Raw genomic sequence first — 14,817 nt, forward strand, 5'->3', positions numbered from 1 at the left:
ATTTTAAAAGTTAAATCTCAGCGATTGGCAACACTGCATTTATGAGGATTTCTACCTCATTTGGTCTTGATTGGTCACAAAATGCAGCTTTTTAGTGTTGGCCTGCGAAGACCATGTTATACATTAGTGTGGAATAAACGAGCACTTAAAGAAAACAGGAGCTCTCATGACAGTCAGTAAAACTGAGAACATCAGCACTGCTCAACGGCATCCACTCTTTGGAACAACCGTCGTTCTCAGGACGAATTATGTGAATACTGTGAAAGAAAACAAAGGCCAAGTCATATCGTCTTAGAATTCCCTAAACCCGCACATATTGTGCCACTCATCGGAACCGCATCCTCAGTTGTACGAAATAAAGTATCAGAGTTCTGTGATAAGGTAAATGTGACTTCAGGGTTCACAAAGATAATTCTCTTTAGGGAGATGTAAACAGTTATCCGCGTTAACGTTATGTTCACTGAAAAATGAGATGTAAGAGAAGTTGTAGCAATTACAAGTTTCGTTCCACTCGTTCACATACGAATTAAGTCAGAAAATGACATTCTGAGAAAAACACGATCAAAGTTTTAGAATCTCTGCCAAACGAACACGCATATATACCGGCTATTATTTTTGAAGTTATATCACTAGTATAATTCTTTCCTAGGGTTATTAGGTATTTAGTTTAACTCGAAACATTGTTTATTTAGTACATATATTTAATCACAAAAGACACGTCAAACCTATGTTCCGAGTTAATGTGTGTTTGCTCTAACTCTTAACTGCATATTTTATCTAAAAGGAGTTGAAATCTTAACAAAATACACTTCTGAAGTGGGACATTCACATTTACTTCCTTTTTCAGTGCATGAAATAACGAACCACTAAAATAGATTTTTAAACATTATAGAGAAATTGGTTTGTAAATGATATATCATACAGATTCAGTGTTCACTACAAAGTGATTCATTTCCTCCACTGTCACTTACATATTCCTCTAAGTCACTAAAGTCATCTACAACTTTCCTCAACCACTCTAACTTTTCAGGAGTCATAAACATGAGCAGGGACAAAATGTCATTCTTTTTTAGCAACTTCAGTCCAGGAGGCAACACTTTAAGTTTAAATACTCGTTACGTTCAATAAGAGTTATTTTATTTGAGAAAACGTTAGACGGCTGTGATTATAGGCCACTGCAAGTTTCACATGATTAACAGCTGAATGTCACCTGCAAGGAACATCATGGTTGGCCATGACAAAGGGCCATGTTCTCCAGAGTAACAACTTAAACACCATATTGGAATACTTGCCTCTAGCTCCATCTAGGATCGTCGGGGATAATCTAATTTTTGTGGATATTAAAACAGACATCGGGGATTCTGAATTCACAGTGGGTGGACTAACAACTTACAAAGGATAATAGTGGAAGTGATTGTTAGTTGCAGTCCTGAGAGATGCTATGGCCATATCTCATCGCGGAGACGTTACAGAAGGAACAAAGCAGTCATTTTACTTTTTTGATAGCGCAGAAAAAAGGGAGACATCATTAACAACGTGGTTCGTGATAGTTTATCAATCAATCAATACTGATCTGCATTTAAGGCAGTCGCTCAGGTGGCAGATTCCCTATCTGTTGTTTTCCTAGCCTTTTCCTAAATTATTTCAAAGAAATTGGAAATTTATTGAATGTATCCCTAGGTAAGTTATTCCAATCCCTAACTCCCCTTCCTATAAATGGATATTTGCCCCAGTTTGTCCTCTTGAATTCCAACTTTATCTTCATATTGTGATCTTTCCTGCTTTTATAAACGCCACTCAGGCTTATTCGTCTACTAATGTCCTTCCACGCCATCTCTCCGCTGACAGCTCGGAACATACCACTTAGTCGAGCAGCTCTTCTTCTTTCTCTCAATTCTTCCCAACCCAAACTTTGCAATATTTTTGTAACGCTACTTTTTTGTCGGAAATCATCCAGAACAAATCGAGCTGCTTTTCTTTGGATTTTTTCCAATTCTTGAATCAGGTAATCCTGGTGAGGGTCCCATACACTGGAACCATACTCTAGTTGGGGTCTTACCAGAGACTTATATGCCCTCTCCTTTACATCCTCACTACAAACCCTAAACACCCTCATAACCATGTGCAGAGATCTGTACTCTTTATTTACAATCCCATTTATGTGATTACCCCAATGAAGATCTTTCCTTATATTAACACCTAGATACTTACAATGATTCCCAAAAGGAACTTTCACCCCATCAACGCAGTAATTAAAACTGACGGGACTTTTCCTCTATGTGAAACTCACAACCTGACTTTTAACCCCGTTTATCAACATACCACTGCCTGCTGTCCATCTCACAACATTATCGAGGTCACGTTGCAGTTGCTCACGATCTTTTAACTTATTTGTCACTCTATAGAGAATAACATCATCCGCAAAAAGCCTTACCTCCGATTCCACTCCTTTACTCATATCATTTATATATATAAGGAAACATAAAGGTTCGATAATACTGCCTTGAGGAATTCCCCTCTTAATTATTACAGGGTCAGATAAAGCTTCACCTACACTAATTCTCTGAGATCTGTTTTCTAGAAATATAGCAACCCATTCAGTCACTCTTTTGTCAAGTCCAATTGCACTCATTGTTGCCAGTAGTCTCCCATGATCCACACTATCAAATGCTTTAGACAGGTCAATCGCGATACAGTCCATTTGACATCCTGAATCCAAGATATCTGCTATGTCTTGCTGGAAGCCTACAAGTTGAGCTTCAGTGGAATAACCTTTCCTAAAACCGAACTGCCTCCTATCTAACCAGTTATTATTTTCACAAACATATCTAATATAATCAGAAAGAATGCCTTCCCAAAGCTTACATACAATGCATGTCAAACTTACTGGCCTGTAATTTTCAGCTTTATGTCTATCACCCTTTCCTTTATACACAGGGGCTACTATAGCAACTCTCTATTCATCTGGTATAGCTCCTCCGACCAAACAATAATCAAATAAGTACTTCAGATATGGTACTATATCCCAACCCAATGTCTTTAGTATATCCCCAGAAATCTGATCAATTCCAGCCGCTTTTTTAGTTTTCAACTTTTGTATCTTATTGTAAATGTCATTGTTATCATATGTAAATTTTATTACTTCTTTGGCCTTAGTCTCCTACTCTATCTCGACATTATCCTTGTAACCTACAATCTTTACATACTGCTGACTGAATACTTCTACCTTTTGAAGATCCTCACATACACACTCACCTTGTTCATTAATTATTTCTGAAATGACCTTCTTGGAACCTCTTTCTGCCTTGAAATACCTGTACATACACTTCCATTTTTCACTAAAATTTGTATGACTACCAATTATGTTTGCCATCATGTTATCCTTAGCTGCCTTCTTTGCTAGATTCAATTTTCTAGCAAGTTCCTTGAATTTATCCTTACTTCCACAGCCATTTCTATTTCTTTCCAGTCTGCACCTCCTTCTTAGTCTCTTTATTTCTCTATTATAATAAGGTGGGCCTTTACCACTCCTTACCAACCTAAAAGGTACAAACCTGTTTTCGCATTCCTCAACTATTTCTTTAAACCCAACCCAGAGTCTGTTTACATTTTTATTTACCGTTTTCCACCGATCATAGTTACTTTATAGAAACTGCCTCATGCCTCCTTTATCAGCCATACGGTACTGCCTAATAGTCCTACTTTTAAGACCTTCCTTTCTATCACATTTATTTTTAACTACCACAAAAATAGCTTCATGATCACTAATACCATCTATTACTTCAGTTTCCCTATAGAGCTCATCTGGTTTTATCAGCACCACATCCAAGATATTTTTCCCTCTGGTTGGTTCCACCACTTTTTGAGTCAGCTGTCCTTCCCATATTAACTTATTTGCTCTTTGTTGGTCATGCTTCCTGTGGTTCGCATTTCCTTCCCAATTGACATCTGGCAAATTCAGATCTCCCGCTACAATCACATTTCTTTCCATGTCGTTTCCCACATAGCTGACTATCCTATCAAATAATTCCATATCCGTGTCAGTGCTACCCGTTCCCGATCTGTACACCACAAATATATCAAGTTGCCTATTATCTTTAGAAATGAGCCTTACACCTAGAATTTCATGTGTCTCATCTTTAACTTTTTCGTAGCTTACAGATTCTTCTTTCACCAGCATGAACACTCCCTCTCCCACAATTCCTATCCTATCTCTACGATACACACTCCAGTGCCGTGAGAAAATTTCTGCATCCACTATATCATTTCTCAGCCATGATTCAACTCCTATTACAATATCTGGTAAATATATATCTATTAATTTAATTTTCTATTCATTTCTTTACAATGCTTCTACAGTTCAACACTAACAATTTTATGTCATCCCTACTTGATTTACGGTTCCCTGTTCCCTTATCACCGCTCCCTAGGCCACCCTGTTTCCCTGAATGTACCTCCCTATTACCCTTCCAAACAAATTTCTTAACTTATACGTACCACTGTGGTTTAAATGAAGGCCATCTGAGCGCAGATCCCTATCTCCTACCCACCCATTAGGATCTAGAAATTTCACTCCCAGTTTCCCACATACCCAATCCATAGTCTCATTTAAATCCCAAATCACCCTCCAGTCAGTATCCCTCCTACACAGTATTCCATTAATAACAATCTACGCTTTCTTAAACTTCACCCGTGCTGCATTTACCAGATCCCACACATCTCCAACTATGTTGGTACTTATATAAGCTTGCCTTACGTTGTTGGTACCAACGTGAAACACTACCACCTTCTCCTTCCCCTCCTCCCTCTCTTCTACTTTCCTCAACATCTGCCTCAACCTAATTCCTGGATAACATTCTACCCTGGTTCCCTTTCCTCCACACACTTTCCCCACGTGTCTAACGATGGAATACCCCATGACCAGAGCCTCAACCCTACCCACCTCATTTGATCCCCTCCCCTCCTGGTCAGCCCTATCTTTCCTGATAGCTGCAGAAGCTACTTCCTCCTCCCTTTTCTCCTTTCCATGACCCTGTTCCACCTGTCTTTTCCTATCCTCTACTCTACATTACCCTTTCCTACTTTTTCCCTTCCTCCTACTTCCACACATCACACCAACAGTTCCCACTCCGTCATTTTCCCTCTGTTGTTCTATCTGGAGTGACTCGTACCGATTTCGCACAGACACCTGTCCTGAATTCTGATCCTGAATAGAGCCCTTAGCCTGCAATCTCCTTCCCCTTAGAACATTAGACCACCTGTCTTCTACAACTCCCCCTTTCCATCCCCTCCGTCTTGTACACCTACTGTAACCTGTACATTGTTTGAGGGAGTCCTATCTTCCTTCCTATCTTCTGTGAGAATCCCAATTATCTCCCTCAAACTTTCCAACTCCTCCCTCATACCCCTCAATGCCTCGCCACACCCACAGTTCGTACACACGCGCTCCTTAGCCATTCTTCACGTAAAAATAATGAAATTAAAAATTAAAATAACTTATTTACAAAAAATAAATGAACGGAGGGATATATTGTCTGGGATAGTACTCTAAGATCACACAACAATAAGGTAATTAATCTACGACTACACTACAATACTACTCTATTTTTTATCCTACAGCCGTAACAGGATAAAAACTGCTGTTAATTACTGAATATCGAAAGTGATACACAAGAACTACACAATTCCAAACTGCAATTAAGCCTATCCTAATTACAACAACAGAATTTTCAGTATGATTTTCTACAGATACCTCTACTACACCAGTACTACACAAATATTTTACAATAATAAAATAAGCACACTAAATTCTAATAGGATATTACAGTCACAGTCACAGTGTTTTACTGTACCGTAGTTGACATTCTGTCCGGGTTAAGCTCCGTAGTGTAGCGTTAACGCAATTACTTGCAATTCAAGTGTGCCCATGCTTTGAGAAATGTAATGTTGACAGGACTGCCGATATCTATTTAAATATGCTCACCTCCATTAGGAGTTCTGCTGGAAAGAACTGCAAGGACGCGAATTTCAATTACTTACCATAACCATTCTGTCACATTCAGCACTGTTATGTGAACGGAGCCGTAAATTCTTGGAGAAGACTTGTATTCCATTGCAATCTGCTGTTCGAGGAACGGATACAATGCTAGTAAATAAATACGTGGAGTCAGCAGCTCCCTTACATCATCTAGAAGCTGAGGAGAGAGACGAGCCTACACCCAGAGTTCAGCACATCATGGGGGCTGTTTGCTAGGTTGTGGACATATTGCATTTCACTTGGAAACTAGAAGTAAGGAAGAATGGATCCCTGGTGGTTCCTATGGGGTAGTTTCTTGTTTGCTTTCCTCCCACACAACATGGCACAAACTCAGATAACGTCACCGTAGGAAAGTGCCATAAACGTGTAAAAGGTACTAAATGTACACACCCAGATATTTGTCTCGTGCAAAACTCAGGAGCTACGGAATCACCTTGAGGGATGTCGAACCCACGACAAGCCTACAGTTATTTACACGTGATAGTATCACCGGTTCGCGTGTGGGGCTACGATACGTCGCTCAGCTATGGAACACTCACCGGGTCTCGGCATCACTTCGGACACTCTCGTTTCTCCTCCTACAACAAGTTTATCATATTCTCCTTACTCGTGCACTCTTTATGCAGACTGCTGCACCAAGCAAACACCTACACAGTTTTAAGAACAGTAACTACAAGGAGAGCGTTGGTCCCTCTTACACCATTCATGGATAATCTGCTTAACTCACCTGAATGAGGGCATGACTTTGGTTTAGTAGTTGTACTTGTAGTGGGTGTAGTAGTAGTCGTAGCACTTGTAGTGGGTGTAGTAGTAGCTGGTGTAGTAGTAGCTGGCGCAGTAGTAGCTGGTGCAGTATTCGTAGAGGTACCTGGAACAAAAAAAGCACGAAATAATTAATTTCTAGTTAAAAAAATCCCGAAAATCTATCAGAGTCTCAGTAAGTGTAATCCGGACATAATTATTTCACGGTAACAGCAATGTCTGCTTCAAAATACAGTTATGTATAAAAACAGGTCTGTACCAAGTTTTGGTAAAAGTATGTGCTTCTCCCGTCTTTTAAAGGTTTATTGTTATCGTGTGGAACATTACCATTTATGATAATGCTGTTCCAGATCGGCGTATTTGGTTTGTTTTATCATTCCTGAAGGTGAAAGAAGGTTACATTTTAACTTAGATCCTTCTACACAGAATGACATGCTTAAAACCTATAAGGTTTATTTTGATGACTAATGAATGTAATTTCAGTTGATATCACTACATATTGCTGTATTTTCAAAGCTTGGCTATACAGCAACGGGAATATTACATCTTAGGTCTCCTTCACTCAGGGCATTCATTCCAGCTGTCAGTTTTACCGAGAGTAACCTTGGTTTTACAGCAAGCTCTAAATCGTCTCAGTTATAACTGATGCCACGTAAATAAGTTTTAAAATCAAAAATTCTATATTCGGTCTGACCTGAAAGAAAATGGGAACATAAATTTCCGAGTTCTGAGCTGAGGAAATGTCTGTAACTATAGGACATGGTTCGCTCGTGGTGGCGTGTATTGGAAGTCTTCACTGGAAACTCCCGTAGGAGAGTCACGTGTGAACCATTCTGTTTGGAACACAGCTAACAACATGTGGTCTGCTCTCCCTGTACTGCAGTAGTGAGACGATCACTGTATGATCTGACACTTGCTGAGGGAACCCTGACAAATAGGTACCATCCCAGCATTCACCGAGCAGTGAGATGTAAGGCTCTCCCACAACTTAGTGTTGCTTACGGATACTCAAAATGCTAAAAACAGGAAACATTCTTAGATTTTCATCCTTCAAAGGAATTTAAATTTTTTTATACAGCCCGAGTACCATATTAAAACCTTCCTCGTTGTTTGAAAGTCAGGGACAGCTTAAAGTGAAAGGAAATCATAAATCTTACTCAACACGTTTAATTACGGTAGTGTGGTCTTACAGGAGATGAGAAGAAGGTCTCTGCTGATTTCAAACTTCTGGGTATAGAAGTTCAGGGACGAAGGGATAACAATATGCCAGTTTGTTCCTTCCAGCTCTCCTTCAGAGCAACACTCCTCGCTCATTTTTAACCACAAAGCAAAAAAAAGAACGAAACTGTCGCCAAAAGAAAGGCAAGAGCCACAACGGAGAGGAAACTGAAGGACCCGCTAGACCAAGTGACCAATGGAGGTCCACCTCTCTCTGTGAATTGCAATTAATGTGCATACTAACATTTTCGCTACAATCACATTATTCTCTCTGTCGTTATCCACATCTGATCAATTATTTCCTCATCTGCATCAAGCCAACCATGTCAGTAGGCCTACACCCTGAATATATCGCTTTCTGAACACGTTTTTCAAGTTTAACTTTTTAATAGATAACACATTCTTCTTTCATCCGTATAAATACTCCCCCTCGTATCCATTGCATCCTATCTGAACAATAAACACTCCAATTCCGGAAGAAATTTCCGCATCATTATGTCACTTCTTAGACACGATCCAACTCCTAATATAACATCTTATTAACAAATATATACTGCGTTACTTAATTATATCCTTCTCCTTACAACTGCCATGTCCCTGTTCACTCACGTCAGCTGCCTAGTCCTCAATATATCTCTTATAAGCAAACCCCTGACTTACACACACACATGAACTACAAATCTCACTCCCAGTCTCACACATACCTACTCCTTAGTTTCATCTAAAGTACCCCTTCACTCAATATCCCTCCTAGAAAGTCTCAAAATAATCATAAACCTATCTCCCTTCAACTTCATAACAAGATCCCACTCTGTGTTGGTAGTTATTCCTGCTTGTCGTACGTTGTTCGTACCAGCATTGAAACTACCACACAATCCTTACACTACTCTTTCGTCAACTTCTGACTTAACCTAACTCCCCTACCTCGGTTCCCTTTCCTCCACGCACTTCTCCCGAGCCTAACTATAGAGTCCTCAATGACCAGAGCCTCGACCCCATCCAACTCATTAGATCCCCTCCCTTACTACTCTCCCTAATCTTCTTTGATGTTCGCAGATCCTACTTCATCCTCCATTTTCTCCTTCTCTTGATCCTCTTTCACGCCCTCTACTCTACGTTTCCCTTTTCTCTGATCTCCCTACTACCTGTAACACTTTTAATTCCCCCTCTTTCCCTCTGTGTTTTACCAGCGGTGCCTCACGGATACTCTAGTGAAAATTCCCCTTGTCTTGATCCCTTTTCCCTCAGTTTCCTTCCCCTGAAAATGTTAGCGTACCTGTCTTTCGGAACTTCCCCTCCCATCGCACTCTGTACATTGTTCCTGTTCTCCGTCGAAACCGTAAGCTTATCCCATATCGCCGTCCAGTCACCTGCTCTTCGTTTGTGCTATGATCGTCCAATCTCGTCTTAAGCTCCGTAGTGTAACGGTTAGCGCAATTACTTGCAATTCAAGTGTGTCCACCCTTTTATACCCACTGCTTTGAGAAACTTAATGTTGGCAGGACGACAAGTATGTAGTTAAATACGCTCACCTCCATTGAGAGTGTGGCTGGAAGAAAATGCACGCCCTCAAGGCAAGGACACGAGTTTCCATTACTTGCCTTAAGCATTCTTCTGTAACCCCACATTTTAAAGGTCTCTACTCACTTTCTCTGCTTAGCATGTTGCTATCCCATGCAGTCTCTCGTTTCAGACAAATACTTCCACAAACGACGGCCTGAATAGTATATTCATGGTGAGTAGAAGGTTTCGTCCTGCTAGCTTCTCCTGTCATTGGTTATTCTACTTCCTAGTTCCCCAAATTCCTCCACCTCCTTAATCAGTACAATTCCTAGTCCAATATCACCTGCTTCATCTGACTTTATCTACTACATTCCACTTCTCTTGTTTAGTATTTCTTTGATTTCCTCCAGAACAATGACTACTGTTGCCTGCGCTATATACACATTAAGATGTAGGAGAGGCAGACTACACACCTGCCCGCTCGCTGGCGGATTGTTGCTTCCATTATTCCGACCACTACAGTTTCTATTATTCTTCGCTCCCTGTAATTAGTTCCAATCCTCTCCGGAATATCAGAACGCGTGGTCCAGTCTCCTATATCGAACAGGTAGGAGACTAACACGAGCACGCTCCCTAGCTGACAACCGCCCACAAACACTGGGGTCCTACTGCTTTGAGTTAAGGGATACCGAGTGTGTATGAGAGTTTCATTACCGTGTACTGGTGGATGTACAGTAGTCACCGAAACAAGCTGCTCAACTTCACTGCTATCACATGATCTTCTTTCTTGGTGGACATTCACGGCTAATTCCCATTGGTTCTCCGTCGATGTGAATCGCCGCGTATCAACCTGTAACGAAGATCGCAAACCTTAGACATAGAAAATTATAGCCTACATTTAGTTGACAATCCACTGTAATTCCAAGGTGGATATGGAGCACGCATTTGGAACAATCCTGCCTCATCACACAAGATATGCCATTATGCCCATCTACGACATCACACAACGATGATTGGTGTTTTATTCTACGTTTCGCCGTAGCATAGAGTGGTAATTGGAGACATGTTGTTTGTTCCTTATTCTGAGACATTACTCTGAAAATCGCAGAGTCATTTTATTCAGTATATTGTTCGTGTGTTTATAAAGCACGAGATTTCGGGTTTTCTGGGCATCATCCTCCTGCTGTAAAATTTGACAACATGTCCAACAACGACGCTTCTGAAGTCTCATGACCAATGTTGCGAGGTAACTCGTAACTGTGTCGAGAATTAACTTTTAAACATTAAATAGCATTTGGTGTTCGGTTGCTCTGCGTAGCTGTGAAATATTTAAGCTCACCAAGAAGACTGAAGACGTACTCTAAGTCCTCGATAATATCTCCTTAACACAGGAAATACCAATTTTAGAAGTTAGGAGTGGAGGAAATCAACAGAAAATCACAGATAACAGAGAGTACTTGTTATCATTCCAGGCAGTTTAGCAGTAGATATAGCCTGGCTGGACTACTTCTTACAGTTCTAGGCAGTGTAGCACTATATATCACCTGGCTTATGGCTCGAAGCAGCGTAGATGTAGATATGACCTGGCTGGACTACTTCTTAAGGCTCCGTGTAGCAGTAGATATGATCAGGTTGGACTACTTCTTACGGTTCCAGCCAGTGTAGAAGTAGATATGACCTGGCTGGAATACTTAACATGGCTCCAGGCTTTTTAGCTGTAGATATGACCTGGCTGGAATACTTAACATGGCTCCAGGCTTTTTAGCTGTAGATATGACCTGGCTGGAATACTTCTTAAGTCTCCAGGCTTTGTAGCAGTAGATATGACCTGGCTGGAATACTTCTTAAGGCTCAAGGCTGTGTAGTAATAGATAAGACTTGGCTGGACTGCTTCTTATGGATCCAGGCAGTTTTATTGGAAATAAATTTTTATATAAAGAATGAAGAGCAGATAAAACCTCTTGGCAGATATGTAAGATATGTCCAGACGAAATCATGCGTTCGTCCATGATAACGCTGAGGCTCTTCACTTGTGGTACAAAAGGAATTGCAACATTCTGAAGGATTACTGTCGGCAATGGAAGTTTATTAATACTTGCCATTTGATGTTGATAGCCTAGAAGGATTACTTGTGACTTTGTAGGATTCACTTGAAGGCCGTTGGCAGCAGACCATTCACTAACAGTCTGTAAGTCAATGTTTAGTAAGTCTATATTTTCCTGAAGGTCTTGCGCTGTAGAGTCTGTGTAGAGTTGAAGGTCGTCAGCGTACATGCAGTATTTGCAATGTCTTAAAATCGATGATACGCCATTCACAAAGAGTGCGATAAGAGAAGGTCCGAGTACAGAGCTTTGAGGGACTCCTCTATTCACGTGACGCCACGAGGGAACGATTACATTATTATCTTTCACACATTGTTGACGTTCGTGAAGGTAGGAATGCATATATGTATGAATGTATGTATGTATGTATGTATGTATGTATGTATGTATGTATGTATGTATGTATATGTATGTATGTATGTATGTATTGTACCGGTTACGACCTGTACATAAGTATTTTTTGAGCATAAGTTTCGTTTATTTACCACGCGTAATGTTCCGAGCGCGGATGGTTTGTTTACAAGCAGCGAGGACCAGCTAGCGAAGTGTATGACGACTGTGAGCTGTGACGTAGCCACAGGGGCTATCTAGGCCGCCCGCTCGTCTCATCACGTGTTGCCAGCCTTGACTGGTATTTTCTGGATTCCACGTCACTTGTTCTAGAGAATTCGATGGAGAAAATTTGGAAATCCCATAATAATTGTGCTAGCGAGTCGAGCGATATGTCATCTTGTTTGGGATCACCTAAACGAACCCAATGCCCGAGTTTCAAGCAAATCCATCGAGGGATTCGGGAGATATTCAATCAAACAGTATTATGACGTAGACATCCCGGATTGAATAAAAAGGGGACCTACTGTAGCTTATACACACAGTCTCAGCTGAGTAGTCAGCGAGGACACTCCTGCTGCTACTATCATCGTGGAACTCTGTCATTATACAAGTGTGGGAAGACGATTCTTCCAAGTTTGATAAAGTGGACTCATAAAACTTCGAGTGTTTTCTAAGTGTTCAGGAAATGGACTTGTATTATTTCCATGGGTTCGAGACCCGAATTTTTCTAAGTGTTCACTGAATATTATTTACGTGTCTTCGAAGTTGGAATTTTTCCAAGTATTAACTGAATGGACTTGTATTATTTACATGGGTTCGAGACCCGAATTCTTCTAAGTGTTCACTGAATGGACTTGTATTATTCACGCATCTTCGAAGCTGAAATTTTTCTAAGTGTTCACTGAATGGACTTGTATTATTTTCATGAGTTCGAGACCAGAACTTTTCTACGTGATCATTGAATGGACTTGTATTATTCACGCGTATTCGAGATGGGAACTTTTCTAAGTGTTCGTAAAATGGACTTGTGTTTTTTACGTGGAATATTTGCAACTGTTAAGGAACTCATTCTTCTAATAGACAGTGATTGATTAGCATTGCTAGTGATGAACTTTAACTTCCCAACGACTTTGAACAAAGTCAGGATTTCACTTGCATTTACTCAAAGACTTGTACATTTGCCAGTGTTGGTTTAAGAGACTTATAAATTTCGTCAGCGAATTTATTTATGTGAATGGACTTGTGTTTTCGTCAGTGGTCACTCAAAGACTTTATGAGTTTCACCAGTGATTAACTTTAAATATATTCAGACTTCCAAGTGAATGGACTTATGTTTTTTCGTTCGAGTTTAGGCAAAGACTTGCACCTTCGCCAGTAATGAACTTTGATTTTAACTATAACTAGCAAATGTACCCGTGCTTCGCTACGGTATTCTGCATTGTATACGAATATTGAAGTAAATACTGTACATGCAGTAAATAAGATTGTTTTAAAATAGCATGTCTCTTAGCGTTATCCGAGAAACAATATGCAGAGGTCCCCATACGTTGTTTCCAGTGTAAAGTGCTTGTTACGGATTTGTGATGATAACGACAGGCTCACTTCCCTACTGCGATTCACAATCGAGTTGGGAAGTTTACATTATAATTGCAGGCCCCATTGCCTACTGCGCGGTCACAATCTATTTGGGGAGTTTCCGTTACAATTGCAGGCCCCCTTTCCTACCTCCAGACATATTACAAATTGAAGAGTTTTTATTATAATGGCAGGAAACTTCCCTACAACCAGTCAAAATTGAGTTGTGCAGTTATCATTATAATGATAGGCCCCTTTTCCAACTGCCAGCCAGCTTCCTGCCAGTCACACCAAGTTGATGAGTTTCCATCAAAATAGCAGGCCAGTATGCCTAATGCCAGTCACATTTTAGATGGGTACATCTGTTTATAACTGCGGGAACGCTTGCCTACAGCCAAAGACTGTATGCTGCATGCTCCCTTGCCTTCTGAAAGTCAAATCGAGAAGTGAATTATTCATTACAATGGTAGGCCTGCCTCATTAATGCCAGTTACACAGGAATTGGAGAAGGACTCCATTCCTACTGCCAGTCATAGTCGGTGTGCGGAGTACTGATTACAATAGCAGACACACCCTTTCTCGATCGCTACAAAATCGACATCAGTGAATATATATAGTTCGACATACGAAAGTATGTGCTTGTTTACAATATTGCAGACCTTCATTTACAGATTAACTGCTTCTAAACGGTACATCATATCGAGAAAAGATTGTACCATAAGACGCCGGATTTAGCGGCCTAAATTGCTGGTCATATGATATCTCATCTATTCATGGGTCAGATTGAGTTAGAAACTTGGGTAAAATTTGTGTAAGGTTATCTCACATTGCATTGCTTTTCGGATAATTAAGTGACAGCTACATACATAGCATTTGGCTCACATATGGCTACTGGGTGGACCAATTTTCGTGTAGAGTATGATGATTCTATCTTTCCTCTAAGTGATGGAAGGTATGAATTATGTATGTGAAAAGTACTACTTTACTTAAGATCGAGAAATAGAGAAAAGTCAAACGTAAAATGGATATAAATACGACAAAAAGTCGTACGACCAAGGTTGTAGATCACTCCAAATTGAACGGGGATTGTGCCATCCGTTATGTGATGATACTTCCCGAAGGTCTGCACCATCATTAAAATTGCCTCCATATTTCGATATTCTTCGGGATAGAAAGGGAAAAATTTAAAGCTCTTGGAAGTTTTCCGCCCGTTACAGGCTAAGTCGTAAAATTTTGCCAAATTTCAGTTTTCTTTCTCGACTGGCAGATTATGCCGCAATCTGGGTT

At 40.3% G+C, this 14,817-nt stretch overlaps 1 protein-coding gene across 1 annotated transcript in view; it reads right to left on the reverse strand.

The window, feature by feature from the left end:
* The window catches only part of LOC136886223 (hemolymph lipopolysaccharide-binding protein-like), a 49,068-nt gene that overhangs the window by 13,829 nt on the left and 20,422 nt on the right, over positions 1-14,817 (reverse strand). The window contains exons 3-4 of the mRNA XM_068230526.1: positions 10,235-10,370; positions 6,765-6,905 (exon numbers count right to left, since the gene is read on the reverse strand). Of these exons, the coding sequence (XP_068086627.1) occupies positions 6,765-6,905; positions 10,235-10,370 (277 nt within the window). The remainder of the gene's footprint in view (positions 1-6,764; positions 6,906-10,234; positions 10,371-14,817) is intronic.

This window comes from Anabrus simplex, chromosome X (genome assembly GCF_040414725.1).
Source record: "Anabrus simplex isolate iqAnaSimp1 chromosome X, ASM4041472v1, whole genome shotgun sequence".
Taxonomy (NCBI): Eukaryota; Metazoa; Arthropoda; class Insecta; order Orthoptera; family Tettigoniidae; genus Anabrus; species Anabrus simplex.